Source organism: Eptatretus burgeri, chromosome 13, assembly GCF_056783735.1.
Source record: "Eptatretus burgeri isolate ZD-2024b chromosome 13, Ebu_testis_v1, whole genome shotgun sequence".
NCBI classification, from domain to species: Eukaryota; Metazoa; Chordata; class Myxini; order Myxiniformes; family Myxinidae; genus Eptatretus; species Eptatretus burgeri.
In genome coordinates, this window is record NC_140973.1 from 56,963,732 (window position 1) to 56,986,332 (window position 22,601).

The 22,601-nt window shown below is 43.8% G+C and overlaps 1 protein-coding gene across 8 annotated transcripts in view; it reads right to left on the reverse strand.

Moving 5' to 3' along the window:
* Positions 1 to 22,601, reverse strand: part of LOC147014537 (alpha-1,3-mannosyl-glycoprotein 4-beta-N-acetylglucosaminyltransferase B-like) — a 209,970-nt gene that overhangs the window by 177,244 nt on the left and 10,125 nt on the right. For 2 of the 8 annotated variants that reach the window (XM_085852557.1, XM_085852558.1), the window contains exon 3: positions 14,111 to 14,177. The exons of the other annotated variants lie outside the window; for them this stretch is intronic. In XM_085852557.1, the coding sequence (XP_085708683.1) occupies positions 14,111 to 14,177 (67 nt within the window). The remainder of the gene's footprint in view (positions 1 to 14,110; positions 14,178 to 22,601) is intronic. 8 annotated transcript variants of the gene reach the window in all.

Below are 22,601 nucleotides of genomic sequence, written 5' to 3' on the forward strand. Positions count from 1 at the left end.
TGTTGGAAAAATTTGTCCAATTCGTTTTTTCACGCAGCTTTGGCCCTTCTTGGATAGCCGGAGCTTAATAGTCTCGGTTTTGAGATCGTTTTGTCCTGTTTATTTCTTTTTTTTAAAAAAAAATTGTGTCCTTCCTGCCTTTTCAACGTGATTCTATTCCCCCTCGCTTCAAAAAGAAAAGAAAAAAACTCAAAAACTCTTTCCCTCAGAAACTATCTTATTCTACATTATACATATACTACTTCCTTACATCTCTCCTATTCCTCGATCATTTTCTCATTTTGTTCAATTAAGAAAACGCTTCTCCCTTCTTCATTTAAAAGCTTTTGAAAATGCATCAAAATGCTTCAATTGCCCTAAAGTGGCCTGCAAAGGTATTCACCCACTACCAATGATACCACATTGAGATGAACGATGGTGGAAGTACTTTTTGCAGCAACGACTGCTACAAGTCTTTGAGTAGGTCATGTGTTCTTCTTCATGCCATGTGTCCTTCTTCATCACAATATATTCTTTCTCTTTTTCTTCACAAGGCATATATTGCAAACCTTCTCTCACCGAAGCATGTGGTCTGTCATCCATCCTCCGGTTCTTTCAGCACGACCTTTCTCCGTGTCTTAAACAACAATTCCTTCCAACCACCACATGATCTTTATCTTATAATGTTAAATGTCGGTATCTAGACAAGTCCAGCTTGCAGAAGTTGTCTATACACAACAACCAAATCTGCTTCACGTTATTTTACAGTGTCAAATCCCTCCATGTCAGTTCCCTGCACCACAACTTCTAAAAGTCCACGACCTTCCAACCCTACCCTCCTACGTTCCCCCACCCCTTTACTTCATGTCCACCCTTTCACGAAGCTTCCCCCTAATCCACCCTTTCCGAACTTTCCACAACCCGCCGTCTCAATGATACCTCCTCTCAGCCCCCCCCTTACCGTCCTGCGCTTTGCCTTCAGCTCCTCCCCCCCCACCCCCCTGTCATGCCATTTGCCCTCGGCTTCCCTTCCTCGACCCCAATTGGTTAATCTGACGATTTGCTTGTAAGAATCAACATCTCTCTAGCTATTCTCAGAGAGCTGCCTCAATGTCGGCGAGTCTGGTAGTTCACTCAGACAGATTAGCAAGGACTGCAAGCAGCCATATCTCTTCAGGACTTGTCTCCGATATCTACTGTACCAGATATTAACCCAGCCTGGAAATTCTAACACAGAAACCTGCTCTCGCTTATGCACAGATTCATCCCATCTCATCTTTCATTATCCTACCCTTCTTTCTGTCCATGGTGCACTGAATCATGTGCTGAGGCAGTTGCTCTGAAACAACTTCCCTTCTCTTCTCTTCTCTTCTCTTTTCCTGGAACGCAAATCAGACCAAAGGCAATCTAAGTGCTTTCCAAAAAGTCCACAGCAAGTGTGTGTCTACTCTCAGCAGAGCCAGAAAACAACATATTTCAAACCTCAAGATTTAACTTTTAAACTTGTCTCCCTCCTCTAAAACCTGGTGGTGCCTTGTTAAGTCTGTGTTTGGTGTATGCTTCCTTTCCACATATTCCCTCACTTAAAATGGCGCCACAACCGACAACGCTCTTGAGAAGGCAGAATGCATCAATTCTGTGTTTCCTTCCAAATCCTATGTCCCCAACCACTTGTTCTCTGTATCCTCACTACCCAATCACATCCAACATCTCCTGGACGGTCTTTCGCACCTGTGAAGTTGAAGTTTCTGGAAACCCTCAACTGATCCTACAACTGGACCGATCAGGCCGAAAAACCTGCTCTGTTGCTCTTTTTCGCATTCTCTCTCTGCCCTTTTCACCTTCGGTCATCTTCCATCTGCATGGAAATCAGCCAACATCACTGCATCACATAACTAGACAGTTCATCGAACATGATACCCCACGGAGTGTTCAAGTACGGATATACAGCACTTCAATTTTATTAAAATAATGATTTTAAAGATCGTTAATTTACACTTATACACTGCAATAAGATGACATTGAGTTACAGTTCAGGAGATGGAGGCTTTATTGATCACCATAGAACGCAGCATCAATCGGTATTCCACATCGCCTTATTGTCAGGTTTTCTTCACCCTCTCACATTACTCCTCACCCACCTCCTCCTATTACATACACCACCCTAGAGAACAAGTCCAAGTACTGCAAAACTGGAGGTTCTTGGAAGTTATTGTGAAGGTGATTTGTGTTCTCCAATGTTCAAGAATATAATTAAATTTAAATAAAGGTTTAAAGAGGTTTGAAGGCGAATAAATAAATGAATTCCGGGTTTTACCCAGTGTCTGTTACAATTACATCACCCTATCTAACACGTTACATTAGTTCTTCGTTCCTATTGTTTGTGTCCTTTAACATCCTTAAAAACAGAACGTTTACTGTTTGGAAAGATTTTCAATTTCGTTTCACTGACAGGTAGTCAGAGTAAAAACATCATCTCACTCCTATCTGCACATGCGCATTTGGGACAAATTCAGAGCCACAGTACTGCTAACCTACAGATTTATTTTCCCATTAGTATTCAAAACATAACATTCAATTCAAATACATTGTGCCTCGATTATAAACTGACGATCAAACTGATAAGACAGGCAGAAAACCAATTGCTTCACCCCAATTTTTGCTTCGTTTGCGCAGGGTAAAAAAAAATGTACAAAACAATCGATCAGCTTACTTCCAATCATGAGCAAGGTCAAGGAATCCATCATCACAATTGATATGAAATTTTTACTTTGCTCCAACAGCCGCATCTCAGATCACCAATTTGGATTCAGACCAGGTCACTTTACCTTGGACATGATGCTTCTATTCACCCAACAATGAATGAAAGCCCTCAATGTCAGACATTGAGGTCAGGGCCATCTCTCTTGACATATCTCATGCTTTCGATACAGTTTGGCATCTTCCCTTACTCTCCAAACTCTCTGCTTATGTCATCCAAGGTCAACTCCACACATGGTGTGCTGACTTCCTCTCCTCTCATAGCCAATGTGTGTCACTCAATGGAATCTTTTCATCTCCTCTCCCTGTTAAGGCTGGAGTGCCACAAAACAGTGTTCTGGCCCAGTCCTATTCCTGATCTTCATTAATGACCTCTTGACTGGAAAATCCCCCTTTTCTATTTTCTGATGACTCCACCCTCAACAATAACATCCCTCATCCCTCAGACAAGCAGGCTAGGTTGCAGTCACTTTCCCTCACTTCAGACCTTGACAAGATCGTAATCTCTCCCACTCCGAAAGGATCATATGGCAACACCCCCCCCCCCCGCCCTCCACCCCCAAACCAATCGACTTTCTTAACAACCCTCACGGGGAAGTTTTACAAACAGGCACAATCTTTCTTGGGCAAATCACATTTCAAAGTTGGCCTCCAAAAGCAGTCGCCGACTGGGCACCCTCAGTCTCACAAAATCATCCGTTGGCACACTTGAACTCCTTTCCACATACAAGGCCTTCATCCACAGCTTGATGAAGCACTGCTCTTCCCTCTAGGTTGGCTCCCCTGCCTCACACCTTCCTAGGCTTGACACCATGGAAACGAATGCCTTCAAGATCATTGGGATCCTCCGCACTGAAGCCGAGTCTACGGGCCTTTCACTTTCTCAACACAGACAGGTCAGGAGTCTCTCTGTCTTCTACCACCTCATTTATGGTCTTGCACCCTCTGCTCCTCTAAACCCTAATCACCCCCCCCTCCAAGTATCTGCAGAGTGTACACAGTCTGCCATCAACCCTCTCCTGGTGAAACTATCTAAATGCAGGTGCACTGCTCACCTCCACACTTCCCTGCACTGCCACACTTCACTTTTTGACAGTTGTTCAGCACTACCTCAGATCATCCCCACTCCAAAACCATGACCTTTTATGCCCGAGTTAACACCCCCACCTCATATCTCTACCCTCTGTCTCTATCTCTATCTCGATCTTATCTCTATCTCGTTCCTTTTGGCCTGTTACATCCCGATCTTTTCAGTGTATATTTCGCTCTTGCATGAGCCCTAACTGGATCAGAAAAAAACAACTTCCAAGGTCATGAACAAAATACTAGTCTCTGTGAGTGGTGTGCGTTGACCTGCGTTGGCAGATAAGACAAGTGAAAGTTATTACAACTAAAAGTTGATCAGAGTACCGGTATCCCAACATGCTCCACTGGAGAGTTCCAATTCCTTCCTTGACTCTCAACAGATGAATTAGAATGAGCCATTAATGATGAGAAAATGGAACATCGCTTCCTGAATTGCAAGATTTTCATGAAAAAAAATATACTAAAAAGGAAAAAAAAAATCAAAGAAATTTTTTTTCCATTAATTAAAAAAACCCTGCATCACATGCTAGGTTAATCACGTACTAAAGTGCGTGTACTACAGCGTGCTCAACTACATTCATAACAAATATCAAACCATCGACGTCGTCAACACTCACAAAGATAGGTCAAGTGACCGACACAAATAATTTTTTATTTAACTCTCTGTGCTGGTAAAGTATTTTAGTGTTTAAAAAAACCAATTAATGTGGAATCCTAAATCTCCTCTCTACCTTGAGGTACAATATTGGTTCCAACCTTCTTCTTCTCTTTCATAATCCATGGGCTGAACCACTTGTTGAGATTTTCAATAGAAATTACTGTACTCAAGTACAAAAGATGCCACGTTTCCCACTATACAGCTGCCTACCAAACAAGTGCTTTGGGATGTGCACTTGTCAATTCGGAACATGAATCCTCCACTTTTATTTACTCGCAAACAATTTGCCCTCACGGACGGGATGACCAATACGCACCCCCACCGGCATCAGCACAACATGATACACATTTACACCGATAATTGGGGTAATCCCCAAACCCTGAACCCCCAGGAGTATTTTTATCTTGCCAAAACGAAGTTTTTGCAAGATATGTTAGTCAGCTTGTGTTTTTTTTTTGTTTTTTTTTTTGTTTTTTTGTTTGTCTGTAATCACATATAAAAAAAAATTCTGCAGAACACAGTTATCATTGGAAATTTTTGTAACTTCGCATATCAGAGGCCTATAGAGGTCCCTTTCAGTGCACAAAATTTTGAAGGTCACTGTCGCAAATCAGGGGAGTCGACGAAACCCTTATTTTTTGAGTAATTTTGATCGGATCGTCTTCAAACTTCATGGGAATATAGTTCATGGTCTGGCGCTCAGCTGATTAATTTTTGGTGGCGATTGGCCTTGGCCTTCATACGTTTTTTTTTGTTTGTTTTTTTTTTGGTCTGTAATCACGTATAAATCACTACAGAGCACAGTTATCATTGGAAATTTTTGTAACTTTGCATATCAGAGGCCTATAGTGGTCCCTTTCAGCGCATAAAATTTTGAAGGTCAAGGTCAAAGGTCAAGGTCACTTTGTCGCAAATCAGGGTAGTCGAAGAAACCTTTATTTTTTGAGTAATTTTGATCGGATCGTCTTTAAACTTCATGGGAATATAGTTCATGGTCTGGCGCTCAGTTGATTAATTTTTGGTGGCGATTGGCCTTGACCTTCATGGTTAGCGCCTAAGGTCAAACATATTTGACCCCAAGGTCAAATTTTCAAGTTTTAGGAACCATATCGTGTAGTACCTCAAATTGAACACCTCGATGAGTGCTTTCTCGATATGTCAAGCTTGAGACATTATGACGTCATTTGGTGACGTTATGAGGCAAAAGCATATTTTTCATGGTTACTCTGTAGAACGATTCTCATCGTAATCTCTCGTAGGCAGATATTCCTCAAGGAGTCGCTCCTGGTGGATAGCAGCTCTGTTCACCTCAGTGTGACCTTAAAGAAGTCACACGTGGTCACTTTTTGGCAAGATACGGGTCACCCTGCGGGTGACATTGGTTTTTTATTTATTTTTTAACCACCGAAAACCTTCCTGTATCCCACACCTCGTCTGTCAACCACCCAGTTTTCAACTCATTCTTCCAAGCGGTTCGGGAGTTATAGAAGACAAACAGACACACAGACACTTCTCAAGTTACATATAGTACGAGCAGTTTACCTACCCTTTGGGTGGATGGAGTAGGTCAAATTATTTGCTGAATAAAGTATATGCTGCAAATAGAACCTGATCGATGGATGTTTATGCGGTGTAATTTTTTGCATTACGTGACATGAGAATGATAAACCTTTTTTTGATCGTTTTAAAACCATCATCTATCAAGAAAAAATAATAATAATAAATGCATGAATTCCAGGAAATGAATGGGGCAGAGAATCCCAGAATCAGTGACGTACTTGGAGCTGACACATGGTAGCTTCCAAGTCTTCCACAAACCAATGATAAAGATTGTTACTTGGAGGCCTCACTTAATCATTCCTCACGAATACGACATGATAGCTCAAGCCCGATTTTGCTCTCATCAGATTCAATGGTTCATTTGATACCTGGAACACAAATTAAAATCCAAACCACCGTACGAAATGTATTCATCTATCGTCTCCTGCCCTTATCATTCGCAATAAAGTACACCATGGTCAACTAATGTCTTTCTCCTACAAGTGATTAATGAATAAGCTCATCAAAAATATAAAATAATTTATCTGCAGAGTTTACCCAGTGTCGTGAGAGAAATGCAAAACAAAACCCAGCCATAATACCTGAAAACCTCAGGGGGGAGGAATCAGGCACAAGGGACAACAAGAGATGGCATAGGGGCAGTGATCAAACAAGCATAAAGCATCTGTGTACCTGGCATTGTTTGAATCCAGAATTAGCGTTGATGTGCAGGTACAAAGCAACATCACGAACACGCGCTTCTGCTAGCCAAGCTCATTAGAGACTTGGACAATGAAAACTAGAAAGAGCAATCGGAGATTGTAAACCCTCACCAGGAATCGTTTTGTGTGGTTTTGTTTGCTCATGTGTTTGCATGGTGTATAGACGATGCATTAATGACGTACATTTATGTTTACACAACGGACAAACAAACCTTTTCGGTTTTATTGTATAGATTCACGTTCCAATCAAAAGTACTCCATGGATGGACGTATTTTACTGACATAGATGCATTTTTATAGAAAAGTACGTATAGTACTTCATAGACATACATACATTCTTAATAGTACAGTACATCTTTAAAAGACGTACTACTCACATTATAAAAGTACATGCTTTATAGACGTGAGCCTGGTGTTGGCTTTGTGGTTAGGGTGGTGGCTTGGGATCCTTGGGTCCTAAGTTCGAGCCCCATTAGCCACTGAATTAACACCAGGGGTTGACTCAGCCTGTCATCCTTCCAAGTTCGGCGAAATGAGTACCAGTGTACTGGTCCCGGTGTATGCCCTGGTTAGAATAGGTGTACCTTATCCCTGTGTGTCATAAGAGGCGACCAGAGTTGGCGTCAGGAAGGGCATCCGGCCACAAAACATTGCCTCAAGAAGGGAACCATGATTGCATGGAGCCCGCAAAAAGCTAAGCCCTGCTCAGAGGGGAAAAATGGCTGTAAAAAAAGTTTGTTTTTTGTGTTTGTGTGTATACAGTACTTTATGGATGTGCTTGCATTGTAATCGTACGTATTTTATAGATGTATACTGTCAGACCCCGACATTAGTGGTCGAATCTTACGCATCCTCCCACTCTTGGTTCTCTGAATCATGTGGTGAGATATTTGTTTTAAAACAGCTTGCATTATCCTCCTGGAAGGCAAATCCCACCGAAGGCAACCTCAGATCATTCCACAAAGCCCGCAACAAATGTGTGTCCACCCTCTGTCCAATCTGTCCAAAAAAAGCCAGAAAACAACATCTGTCCAATCTCAGGAATGGGCTTTCAAATTTGTCCCCCTGCTCTAAAACCTGGCAGTGGCTTGTCAAGTCGGTTTCTGGTGTCGGCAAACTTCCCTCACTTCAAATAGCACCACAGCCGACTCTGCTCGTGAGGAGGCCGAATGCCTCAATTCTTTGTTTGATTCAAAATCTTGTGTCCCTAAGCTGTACCCACCCTTCCCAGTCGTATCAAACTGCTCCTGAAAGGGGGTAAACATTTCTGGCACCCCTCGACTCTGACTCTGCAACTGGACCGTACAGCATCAGGTCGCGTGTCATAAAATCCTGCTCTGCTGCTCTTGCGCTTCTTCTCTCTGCCCTTTTCACCCTGTCATTTACCCTAGGTAATTTTCCATCTGCTTGGAAATCAGCCAACATCACAGCATTTCATTAAAAAGTGCAAAAACGGATCGCTTGAATGACCGCCCAATCAGCTTGCTTCCAATCATCAGCAAGATCATGGAATCAATCATCGCCGTTGACATAAAATCATTCCTTTTCTCCAACAGCCTCATCTCAGATCATCAAGTTGGATTTAGACCTGGTCACTCTACCTAGGACGTGCCGCTATTTTGCAATGGATGTCCATCCCTCCCAACAATGATGGAGGCCCTCACTATCAGACATGAGATCAGGGCCGTCTCTTTGGATGCATCTCGATTTTTTGATACAGTCTAGCATCCTGCCTTGCTCTCCAAAATGCCTGCCTATGGAATCCAAGGCCAACTCCACTCTTGGATTACTGACTTCCTCCACTCTCATAGACAACGTATGGCTCTCAAAGGAACCCTTTCATCTACTCTCCCTGTCAAGGCTGGAGATCCCCAAGGCTGCAGTGTTCTAGGCCCCCATCTTATTCATAATCTTTTTCAATGATCTCACTGAATGTCTGGAAAATCCTCTTTATCCCTTTGCTGATAACTCCACTCTCTGCCATGATATCTCTTATTCCACTGACAGACAAGGCAGCAGCCCTCTTCCCTCTCCTCAGACCTTGACTAAAATCATAAACTGGTCAAAAACAATTTTGCTTAGGTATCCATATATTGTCCACCCTTTGTGTTTTCCCTTATCCCTTATCGTTTCCTGCATCCCTTGTTTGTCCGTCTCCATCTACTTTCTCCCTCTGCCCTGCTGTTGGTGTTTCACCTTTCTCCTGCTGTTCCCTTTGTTCTGTGTCATCATTCTTGCACAAGCCGACACCATGTCAAAATTAAAAATTAAAAAATTTGAAAGAAATTCCCATTGAACCAATGCCTCGACATTCGCTGAATTCACAATCACGGAATTTTTCACAAACGTATCCCTCGCGAATGTCGGGGTTTGACAATATTCACCTTCCAATTGATGAAATACCCTCTCCTCTGGCGAGGGTAATAATTTTTGCATTTGTTTTAGGCATCCATTGCAAATGATGATGAAGATTCAAAAAAGGCCACAACCAAACAGTTAGGTTGGTTGTGCAAGTAAGGAAAATATTGTTGTGGTTACCAAATTCGCAAACCACCATTCAGGTCCCTTAGGTGAGATATCTCCGTAAGTATATGTGTAGTTAGGCCCAAACCCGTTGTCTAGAGGGAATAAATGTCATTCATGCGTGCTGCGACTCTTCAGGATAGCCGTTTTTCTTTTACTATCTTTATTTTGGACCAACCGCCATTGTTACCACCGCCAACCGCGTCTCACCAGTCGTCACAACATCAACCACCCACCACAACGCCGCTTCACCACAACAGCCACGACCTTTCCCGTCACACCTCGCAACTGTCGCATCGCCACCGTTCTTGCGCCGCTTGTGGGTACTGGTATTGGACTCGTGCAGGGCGCGCGCCGAACAGCGTGTACAAAACCACGGATTTTCCACTCCAAAAACGGATCAAAAACGACACACGCCCACTTTTGTTCCGTCCAATCGGTGAGCGAGGGGCGATGTGGCCCCGCCTCCAGGGCGTTGGAGGGCGGTCGCTATATGCAAATTCATGGATCAAAATGCATTCACGCCCACTTTTTCTCGGGCCAATGGGGAGCGAGGTGAAAGGTCGAAGGCAGGGGGTCAAAGGCGAAGCCACGGGGCTTATATAAGCGGCTGCGTTCGTCAGAAAGGTTGTTGTTGGTCGTCGTCGTCGTCGTGTGCGTTGGAGTCGGAGCGAAGAGGACGGAGCTGTGGAGAGGCGGCGAAGGCAGACGAGGGGGTGCTCGCGTCGTGCCGGGAGCTGCACACCAGGGAGGCCGACGGCGCGACCTGGTCGAGGTGGAGACGCTCGTCGCGGGACTCGAGACAGAGTAAAAATCCTCCTTTCCCCGAGCATCAGCAACCCCCTCCTGTTTCCCCCCGCGCTGAGATAGTGCGACCAAGGGGGCCCCCTTCCCACCCCCTACCAGACACTGTCCGCGAGGCCCGTGGAGTTGAGGCACCATCGCCGCTCCGCGTCTCATCAGACGGGTAGGCCCGACCCGGTCTCGGCCTCAGGCCCGCCTCATCCTTGAGGGTGTTCTTTTTCTTGGTTTTGGGTATGTGTTGTCGGCGCCGTCTGTGAAGTAGAATTGTATAAGTGTTGCCATGTGCTCGGTAGTCGGTATTAGCTCTGCATTGTGTCTTCGCTCTTACATTTGCTTTTTGTGTAAAATTGCATTGTGTTTCTTTTCCTTTTCTATGTGCTTTTGGTGGAATTGTATATGTGTGCTTTCCGTTCATCGCGAATAAATGTGCTTTGTGTTGAACTGTTTCCCGCTTCGCTTTGTCATTTCTTTCATTGAATCCTCATCTTGCTTCACGTAAAGGGTTGGTAGTGGGCTGAATACGCCCGATAATTAATCGAACCGTCGAGGCCGACGATAACACCGCTCGGTTATCCCGATAGTACGGAACGGGTCGCTTAAGTGGCCCGTGTCCGAAGTCGACCTGCGGCGAGGTGCGATCGCCCGGTCTACCCTCCGTGTGGGTACTTAGGTAGGTCGAATTTGGCGAGCAACCCTATCCCACGCGGGGGCCGATTGGCTCGATCGCGGTGAGACCGAAAGGTCCACCCGTGACTGGTTCCCGGCGTTAGTCCGAGAGGGTCACGACTGGATTGTCCGTCCGGTGGGCGACGTGCCGCGATTCGAGTTACGTGGCCGTCAGCACGCCGGCGGGCGCGAATCCGTAACAATATTATAATATGAGGAATGACATTGGGGGAATCGGATAGGGGAGCAGATGGTTGTGATAAGTCAATAAATGGAGTTTGTGAGGGTTACCATTCTGTAATTTTATACGACTGTACCCTTTTACAATTTATCTGTAAACGTGAAAGTAATCATCATGATCATCACAGCCATCTTTGCAATGATATATCTCCAAATTTAAATACTTTACAGTTAAATTGCCGAAGCTCAATGGCAGAGGCCAAAAAATGACGTGGTAAAACCGAGCGAGTGATGTTTGAATCGATAAAGGAAAGAAGGAAACAAACCTCCTGCACGCCATTAACTCAGCATTGCCTTGTGGGTGAACAATAGTAAGCCCGTTAATCAATCGGAAACCAGTCAGTGAGGCAACCGTGCTTCATACATGTCCAACTACTGATTTACAATTCCAAATGACAGCGAAGTCGATGGCGCACCATTGTAAATCCCCATGCTTCCCACCAAAAGCAAAGTTGAAAGATGGCGAAAAGTTCCACCAAGAACGACCCAATATCAAAGTTTTAGTTTAAAAAAAAAAATTTCCCCCATTTTCAATTGAAACCAACAAGTCCCCACACCTGGAGCATGAACTGGGAGTCAGATCCAAAAAAAAAAAATCATCATTACACATTTCACATGTCTCACAATGGTGATTGCAAGTACAAAGTTTCATTTTAAAATGTTTAAAATGTGACCATAATTACATTTATTTTGTATTTGACCTTTTGACCGCACTCCAGGGTTTTGGTGAATTAAAAACTACCAAGCTTAGTGACTTTCTGCCCAATCGTTTAGGAGGAAATGGCGTGATGGACAGACAGACAGATAGACAGACCCGATTACAATAACCCCTATTATTTTCAAAAAGCATGGGTATAAAAATCTCAGGGACTATCTTCATGATAGCCATACAAAATAACAAATTTGATACACATCGTGACAACTAGAAATTATTTATCATGTAATGGTTGTCTCCTCCTGCTCCACCTCCCCCCACTCGACACACCCTCCCAAGTGAACTATCATCCTGGTGTTTCACAGGTAGGGCGCGGCACCAATGTGCGCGCCATCCCTCAGCTGGACGTTAAACTGGGCATCTCGTTGGCTATCTTTAGTAGGCTATCATCTTGTTGAGCCATCACCGACACCCTAGCCAAATTCCAAATTCCTGCTCTAATCTACAGGAGGCACTGCATCAGTGACACAGTGCCAACAAATGATGCAACCAGAAGCCATGTGCTGCATACGGAAGGAAAGAACAGTAAAAAGAATCGAGTGCTTGGTCATTCAAAGATGCAGGTTGCATTAAAAAAATCTAGAAGGGCACTCTTCAACATAGCGACTTTGCCAGATTTGCCTCTACCGACAGTGTTACATCATCATACTTGCAACAAGTACGATTTAAATCCCTGAACCCAGATTCAAAATATTAAATCATTCTGGCTGTCAGACCATGCATCCGATCAGGTTGAAATTTAAAACATGTATTCCGCATGACTCTCTCTATCAAGTGCAGCCTGTGGCTGCTGGTTGCATCATTGGTTAGGACGCGGCTATGCCACTGATGCAGTGTCCCCCTTACCAGTGCACTGGTACTCATTTTGCCGACCTCGGAAGGATGACAGGCTGAGTCAACCTCCTGGTGTATTAATTCAGCGGCCCAACGGGGCTTGAACTCAGGACCCTAGGATCCCAAGCCACCACCCTCACCACTAAGACAACACCAGGGTTTTCCCCATGACTACGAGATCATAATTGTGAAGTTTGAAGATTGCTGTTCACCGACGCGCCCCATTCACATTGACAGAGCTTGAGCAAATCTTCAAGGAAGAATGGGAGAAAATCCCCAAATCCAGATGTTCAAAGCCGATGCAAACATACCCAAGAAGACTCGAAGCTGTAATCACTGTCAGAGGCGCTTCTACAACGTATTGACTCAGGGGGTTGGATACTTATTAACGCAAGAAATTTCAGCTTTTCATTTTCAATTAATTTGGAAAGAATTCTGAAAACATGTTTTCACTTTGTCATTATGGAATATTTTGTGTAGATTGGTGACAATTTTATTTAAATTGAATCCATTTTAAATTCAGGCTGCAACACAACAAAATGTGAACAAGTCGTGAAGGTGTGAATACTTCCTGAGGGCACTGTATATCGTTTTTGGTCCTATCGCTCAATTTTGAAGAATCATTTTTTTTTTAATTCTAGTATCCAGATCTGGATCTTCACCAAAATCAAATCAATTTGTCATCGTCACACACTCAACATATCCACCAAGTTTCGTCCGATTCCGTCCTCAACTTTATGAGATATCTTGTTCACAGACAGACTAACAGAAAGACAAACGGGTGAAAACGTAATGCTAGGTTCCCATTGTCGTGCGATCCGTTACGAACGCCACGATTGGCCATTCGTAGCTGATCATGGAATTTCTATGAAAGCTGTTCCCACTATCACGATGTGCAGCACGATTGAAATCGTGGTCTCACAGAGCGTGGTGTTTGTCTTTTCTAAGATCGATCCCGATCACAACGATTAGGAAGCACGATTAGATGCGATCTGTCACGCTTTGTTACGATGCAATGCGATCTGTCGCGCTTTGTTACGATGCAATACGATCTGATACGATGATCCCGATAGACAATTGATCGTGTTGATCGTAGAACAATTTTGAACCGTTCAAAAATTTTCTACGATTAACACGATTGCCACGACTGACCTCAACATCTGATAAGATCTGATAGGATCTGATAGGATCACCACGATTAGTCCACGATTAAGACCACGATTTCAATCGTGCCACGCATCGTGATAGTGGGACCCTAGTTTAACCTGCGTCCACTTTCGGTGGTGGAAGTAATAAACAAACAGCTCCTTTTTGGTTTACCTATTTAAACAACATTTGAGGCACTGAGAAGGTACATCAAGCATCATTGCTCTTCCACAACATCTCTGGATTTTAGAGGAAATTAAAGGCCCAACGCCATGACATTTTTATTCACTTTAAAGAGATTGTAGCTTTCAAGAGAAAATCCAGAAATAAATCTCCCTCGTTCAAGATCAACCACTAGTACTCCCAGTTCAATTAGAACAAAGGAGATCCAATGGAAATGCTCCATTCCATGCCACACGGACAAACTTAAACCAATACCTTCCTGTCTCGAATGTTGCAAAATAGCCAGCACCACTTTGGTGTCACACCCCACAAAGTTCAACTTCTGCAAGGCAGTTTATACAGCACATATAAGATTAATGGCTCTTCCAAAACCAGGGAATAAAACTGACAGCTTCATTGCCAATAATTCTCCAAAACGCAGTTTTGTTACGACATTTCTGTGCCATAGCTCAGGCCATGAAATGGAGCATTCTGCCCACATGGTCACTGGAGGCTCACTTAAGGTTCTGACAGCAACTGGGCGGTGGGTCAGGCCGTGCCAAAAGGCAGCATGCTTTAGCAACTAGTAATGAAATGATCGATATGTAAAGCCTCAAAAACTTGTTTTTTATCGAAAAGGTTTGCCATATACAGTGCAGTCACTTTCTTCACTGCTCTAGGGGGGCTTCTGCTGGAAGGAATTATGAAGAATATTGAACAGACTTGGTGGTGTAATGGTTAGAGCGTCCACTCCGAGTCTGGGAGGTAGGCGGTTTGAACCCCACCCTGGGCAAACCAAAGACTGTTTTTTATGGTACGTGCTGCTTCCTTGTTTGACATTCAGCATTTAGAAGGTTAAGAGCACAGAAAATACTCATAGGTTCACATCCATGGGGAGGAACAATTTCCTGAGGAAAAGCCCCACTGAGTCCGGTGAGAAAAGCAGCACCATTGGTGCGACGTCACTGGTACCCAGAGTACCTCGAGAAGTGATGGCACTTCCCAGAAGCTCAATGACTGTGTTTGTCTCGTCTAACAGTCTGGTGTTGTGTTGCGTATGGTCATCTGTATGTCCGTTCGTGTGTGTGTGTGTGTGTGTGTGTGTGTGTGTGTGTGTGTGTGTGTGTGTGTGTGTGTGTGTGTGTGTGTGTGTGTGTGTGTGTGTGCGTGCGTGCGCATGCGGTGTCAGTTCCACTATGAGCCAAGTAGATGATATATAAAACCACAACTTAGCAGGGCAAAGGCAGTCGCAGTGGCATGAGCTTATCCACACAAACTTTAAGGCATAATGGTGGGGCAACTTAGCTAAATATAGCATAACAATTGTGCATTTTGTGAGGAAAGCACCAAATTTGGCACACTAGTAGCCTATCATATTATGAAAAGATTTGGATATTGGGCCATCTCAAATTCAGCCGCTGATGGCTGTGGCAGCCATTTTTCAAAATGGCCACCAGTGGTTACTGTTATGACACATATCTGCTTTACTGGAGAGGAATGCAGGTTGATAGTGAAAGTTTATTTACTAATAAAGGTCCAACTAGAGGGGGAGCACTCGGGAGAGTGCAAAACCTCCGCCACCAATACTGCTGGGTCACTCAAGTGAACCTTACATCTTATTCATTAAATATGATGTCAACAGTGCTGACAGTTATGGTTCTTTTCTCCATTTTTTTGGGGGGGTGGGGGTTGGAAATCACTTAAAACATGTAGAAATGCAAAAAAAAGAAATCGAAATTTTGCTGAAAAAAAAGTTGCAAATTTTTTTTTTCTCTAACAATTTTTTTTTAGGGGGGGAGACCAAGTCCAAAATCTAATGGCATGATCCTTGGACCATACCTAACCCCCCCCCCCACCAACTTTCGTCGAAATCCGTCGAGGAGTTTTTACGTAATACTGTTCACAAACAAACAAACAAACAAACAAACAGAAAGGGGTGAAAACAGTAACCTCCGATCTTCGATGACGAAGGTTAATAATGGTCAAAGAAAGTAACAATTTGATTTGGTTGAGAAAAAAAAGTTAAAGTGGACGAATTAATCTTATTAAGACACAGATTCCAAAGTGTGGAAAAGAAGTGCGTAGATGCGTGGTCGGAGCGCTCAGTTATACCTGGAAACTGGCAGAACTTCTCCCGAGTGGACACCAACAAGACCGAGCTCTTCAAGTTCCTATCAGAAGATATGTCCAGATGGTTTGACCAGGATGACAAGCAGCTGATTATAATATCACTGATGGAGAGGCAGTCCTGAGCAAGCCACCGCTGCTAGACCTGGCCTTGCTCGCCCCATGCAGCCACGAAGAAGCTGACAGTCGAATGTTGTTGCATACATCCCATGCAGCCAACCATGGTCATCACAAGATACTGATCAAGACAGTTGACACCGATGTTGTGGTGTTGGCTGTGTCAGTGGCCCAGGGACTGCAACCAGAAGATGAACCGTGGCTAGCATTTGGCACTGGGAAGAGTTTTCGGTACCTGGCAGCCCACGACATAGCAGCTGGCCTAGGACCAGAGAAGGCACAGGCACTCCCAATGTTTCACGCTCTGACTGGGTGTGACACTGTATCTAGCTTTGCTGGACATGGTAAGAAGACTGCTTGGACAATCTGGACCGTTCTGCCAGAACTTACAGACGCACTGCTGAAGCTATCCTCTGCACCAAGTGGCATACCAGACGATGTCATGCACACCATAAAAAGGTTCGTCATATTGCTCTATGACAGAACCAGCACGCGCAACGACATTGACAAGGCCCAGAAGAAACTCTTCGCGAAGAAGAACAACGTGCAGCTGATCCCGCCAACCAAGGCAGCTCTGGAGGAGCATGTGAAGAGGGCGGCCTACCAAGGAGGCCATGTGTGGGGTCAAATACTGCTACTAACGCCAGAGCTGCCTCCTCCATCCAGCCGGGCTGGGTCAAGAATGACGAGGGGGTGTACGAGCCACACTGGACGAAGCTACCAAAAGCAGCCCACACCTGCTATGAGCTAGTATCGTGCAAGTGCAAGAACAGCTGTCTGAAGCTTTGCAAGTGCAAAAAGGCCGCACTTGAATGCACAGCTTTGTGTGTGTGTGAGGGAGAGTGCTCACAAAATTGAAAGAATATTAACAGAGCAGACTGTGTCACTGATTCAGAACATTCAAATCAGACATCTCACGATCAATTTCTATGAGTGAGATGTCGGTATTCATATGAATGAGACGCAGCCCACGATTCGTTTGCAACCACGCTCAACAACCACTGACTTTACATAAGCGATGTTGGTATTCATATCAATCAGACGCAGCCCTTGATTCGTTTGCCACCATTCTCAACAACCAATTTCTATGAGTGAGATAGTCGTCCGGTACAACAAATAATTAGCAGCCATCTTGCAAAATAGCGCTATAGGTTATGTTTTTCTTAATTCAGCTTTTAATAAATGTTCAAACCAATGTTAGAGTGAAATTATAGTAACCGCTAGCGGCCATTTTGGAAAATGGCTCCACAGCCATCAGCGGCTGAATTTGAGATGGCCCAATATCCAAGTCTGTTCATAATATGTTAGGCTACTATTGTGCCAAATTTGGTGCTTTCCTCACAAAATGCACAATTGTTATGCTAAGTTGCCCCACTATAATTGAAGTCACTTGGTAAATTTGAGTCGCAAGACGGGATTGAAGCTGACACATCGAGTGGTTAGGGTAGGAAAACAAAAGCATCTCATGGCGTAGCGAGATGAACAAACAATCAGACGACATTGAAAGTTACAACATGAGAACAGAAAGGGTTACACATTCAGTTACTGCCCTAACACACATGAAGCAAATCATAACCATTATGGATATATATGATCATCTGCTGCAAAGTGATTTCCTAAAGTAAGAACAAGTTTTTTTTTCCTTTATTAAATAACTGAAAGCGGTTGCACAATGTGGCCACACCACCTTTGCAGAGCCATGGAACATACAGCATAGCAGGCAAAAAAAATAAAATTGGGCCCAGCCAGCGTCCCGAGCAAAATGTCCGGCGGCATTAAAAACAATCCAACCACAATTTCTGTACACTTTCCAGATGATTGTTTGCAAAATACAGATAAACATGCAAGAAGGGGGCGGGGAGAGAGACCACACCAGGGGAGTTGCACAGCACAGGACATATGGGCTTGTGTAGCTTCAAATGTATTCCAAAGCTTTCAAGAAAGAAAGATCAGTTTTATTGTCCCCACCCAAAGAATGGCTTTGATGTGATGCGACATACCATAATGACGGTTTTAATCACATTCAACTCTGAGCAAACTGCAAAACGAGCTATTCTTGGATACCTGAAATACCATGTGGTTTGGCATCACTGTAGCCAGGAGGATTGTTTATGGCCATGACAACAGAAGCAGTACAGTCAACAATAAATTTGAAAAAAATATGGTTGTGGTTGGCTAAAGTTATTGATCTTTTTTTTTCAGTCAGTATATTTTCAGCTAGAAAGGCACTCAGTAGAGCGCAAACCTCCGCCAGACTGAACAACTTACGTTTTATATCCCACTGACAGGCCGGATCTGGATCCGGACCTGAACCAAAATCCTATCCGCTTGTTCTTGTCACCTACCCAACTCATCCACAACTGTTTGAAGCATTAAATACCGTATATCGTATTTGGCCCCATCAATCAATGGTGAAGCATCCCTTTAAAAAATTAAAAATTCTAATATCTGTATCCGTATCTTCACCAAAATCGAATTGAGTCGTCCTTATCACACACCCAACCTGTCCACCAAATTTCGTCCGAATCCGTCCATAACTTTTTCAGATATCCTGCTCGCTGACAGATAAACAAACAGATGGCCAAACAAACAGGGCTGCAAACATAACCTCCATCCACCGTCGGTGGTGGAGGTAACAAAGCTTTGAAAGTTGAACAGTTTACATTTTGTTCCCCACTAATTGGCTGGATCTGCATCTGGACATAGACCAAAATCGAATTGGCTTGTCTTGTCACCTACCTCACTCATCGACCAAGTTTCGTCCAAACTTTTTCATATATCGTGCTCGATAGTTTTTGGCCCCATCTCTCAATTGTGAAGAATCACTAAAAATTCTAGTAGTCGGATCCGGATCCAGATCTTCTCCAAAATCTAATCAGTTCGTCCTCGGCACACACCCAACCTGTCCACCAAATTTCGTCTGAATCCGTCCACAACTTTTTGAGATATCCTGTACACACACAAACAAACAGACAGACAGGGGTGAAAACATAACCTCCATCCACCTTTGGTGGGCAAAGGTAATAAATTAACAGTTGGCATGTCTTGGACGATTGCCAGCATATGGTTTAGTGAACCTCATAAACACAGGAAAAGTTTGTGTGGATGAGATGCAACAAGATGAGAAGCAGCAAAAGTGTTTGTGTTCAGGTAGAATGTGATGTTGGGGAGTCGAGGTGTGCAAATAACAAATTTAAACATTTTAAAATGAGTTTATATATTTATACCTCGTTTTGTTTTTAGACAATAGTGCTGTCAGGTGTACAGAGACCACGAGAACCACACTGATTACGGAGTTAATCCCGTCAATGGCCAAAACCAAAAGGCTCACAACGCTGAGCGGTTGGGTCATGAGCCCTTTGATATTGTGAGTGTCTAAACGCACAATTATCCTCAAAGAGGGTATATTAATTCCTTTATTTCCCTTCACGTGTTTACAATACACCGAATCGGTCAACAAGGGAAAGATTTCATGAACAAACACGCATGCAGGCTCAAGAAATATATTGATCCTCAAAATTGAACTTGCTTGCTGTGAGTTGTGTGTTTGCTCTCATACGAGCCTCGACCAAGGTATACAAAAAATATTATATATATATATATATATAGCTTTCTCACAAAAATATCCACCCCAGTGACGGGAAAAGTTAGCCACGGTGGTGGCGAGAATAACTACCGAAGATGACAATCAGGCAGTTGTCCGGGGAAATTCAATCCACCCTGTAGCACTCAACTTCAACCAACTGCTGCTGCATATTTTAGCGGGCAGTCCCACCCTCAAGGCAGTCGTACCCTCTCGGCTCACCTTTGGTTATATTAGCAATGTGCTGCAGCACTTTTTTGGTTCCACTATACCACCAAAGGTGGCGCCATTCAAACCAACTGCAACAGTGAAGAAGTTTACCCCATCATTTTTCCCGGAGGTTTAAATTTTAAGGTCGAAGAAGCCACTAATGCTGTTTAAATCTGGCTGGTACAACCCTTTACATCTGCCAAATTTGGTCCAAGTCCCTCCATTGGTGGAGGAATGTATATGATGTAACACACACACACACACACACACACACACACACACACACACACACACACACACACACACACACACACACACACACACACCTGACATTTGTAGGACTAGAAACACCCACTTCCTACGGGAGCAACCAGAGGGCGGGAGAAAGGGATCATATGTACGTGCAAACCATGCACTCCAACTAAACCATTGCTAAGGAACGGCTGGTTTGGCAAGTGACAGCAATCTGATTGGTAATGGAGCACACATTGCAAAATCTCAAAATGCCAACGAACCTTAGGAAAATGGTTATGCATCAAATAAAGGTCACAATTAGGCCGTAAGGGTGTCGGTAGCAATATCCTTACGCTTGAAACCATGACCGGGAGAAATCACATACAAGGCCCGAAAATGCGTTATAAACAATCCATGTACTGCCCACATATAATGTGATGGATAGAAAAATCAGACAGGCAATCCATCCATCCATCCATCCATTGGGACCATGCTCTGTGTAGAGCGTCGGTGCTGCCGAAGCAGTCTCCTTGGCTATTGGACACAATCCTGGACGGGTCGCCACTCTGACACAGTATACCAGCATGTTGGCACTCATTTTGCCAACCTCGGAAGGATGACATGCAGAGTCGACCCCACCTGGCATTAATCCAACAGCCAAGTGGGATTTTTGAACTCAGGATCCTAGGATCCCAAGCCCACCACCCTCTCCATTAAGCCAACATCAGGCATACATTTAATGAACTGTAATAATATTCAGTGTACTTACACATGAGGGGTGGGGCGTTGAGTCAGAGATCGGCTCTTTTGGTGGGAGCGGTGGAAAAAAATTTAAGAACTACTGCTATATAACAAGGTATCAAAATCCAAATTAAAAACAACAGTAAAATAAATAAACAAAAATCCCAAACATGCACACAACGACCCTCTCATCCCTCCCCCACAACCACCCCCAACCCACATACATCATCCTACAAAGAATCATCCAGCCTAAGGCACTCAATTATTTAAAGAGAAGGTGTCCAACAGTACCCATTACGTGGCCTACAGTGACACGCAAAGGTTCCTTTCAATTACAGTGGGGGTTGCAGAGACTGAACTCAAAAGCCTTGGCTACATGTATCGCGTCAAACCAACAACTTGAGCGGCATACAAGCCACAAATCAAACGGTCGCTGAAATACACAAGCTCGTGATAAAGCCAAAAGATGTATCGTATTTTAAAAGTCAGCTAATCGGCAACTACACACAGGGATGTTAAATACAATCATTACTATTACCATGACTATTATTATAGAATCTCCATAATACAGAATTACATAACCAATGACCGCATCTGCAAGAAAGCTGCGAGTCACGTGCAATTTGAATGAATAAAACATGGCGCACTCAAACCAAACCACCAAGGAGTCAGCTTGTAGGCATGATGCGATAAGAGAAAGATGGCTCTGGGTGTTGCTCAGGCACTCCTGCTCCTGGGCCATCGATCAGTGCCTTGAAAACGAGCAGCGTGCTCTGAGAAAGGGCACATAGCCCACTCCACATTTGAGGATCAATTTTGGGTTAGATGGCAGCAATAGTGTGGGGGTCAAGGCAAAACGGAGCTCAAGCAAGGTGGAGTCCGTTAGGGTTCTTTCAGTCAAGTCCCTCTTGTTCCATCAAGCCAACATCTCTATCGCATAGACACGTGTCCAATGGGGCTCATGAAGGATCAATAAATCGTCACCGGTAATGTTTTGATCACCACTCGTACTGATGGGCCTTGATTATACAAAAAAAACTTTTTAACATCGTCGTTAAGTTAAAGTCCAAATTAGCACATTCCTGATGGAATGCCACGATGCATCACGATCTGTCTGACGTGACATGCCATGACTGCAAGGTACGTCATTAATTTTTGGTATCTCCAAAACTACTTAAGATGATGAAAAACCAACAAAGACACTTCCGTATCTTCACCCACTTCACTTCAAGTGAAGTTCCACTTCAAGTTAAAGACTATCACTGCTTCAGCATGCTGGTTGTGGTACTGACTTCCTCTTCTCCTTAGAATACAGTTGCTTTGGTTATTTCCCAACAACTAATTCAAACTTGGCTTTGTAGGTCAACTGCTCATTCAATCAGTTTCACATTTCATCTACTTTCTCTCTTCAAGGATTTCCGTGCAATCATTCATCCTTTGAGTATAACAATCTTTGGAAAGGCTATGAAGGCGGGTCATTGAACTGATGGCAGATGAAACGTGTCCTAACAGAAGCAGATAGTTTTTTTTATTTCTCTCTAGATACCAGGACCACTATTAATATTTCTGAATCGGTTAATTTGTACTTTTATGCATTTGGGGTGACTACATTCCATTCGCGGAACAACAATCACAAACTAGAGAGTTCATTGGACACCTTACCCCATGCATTCTTCAGAAACGAGGACATAGGGTGGGGTCTGTGAGCGGCAAATTTGATTGGCCATGATGATGAAAAATGCCGGAATATTTTGT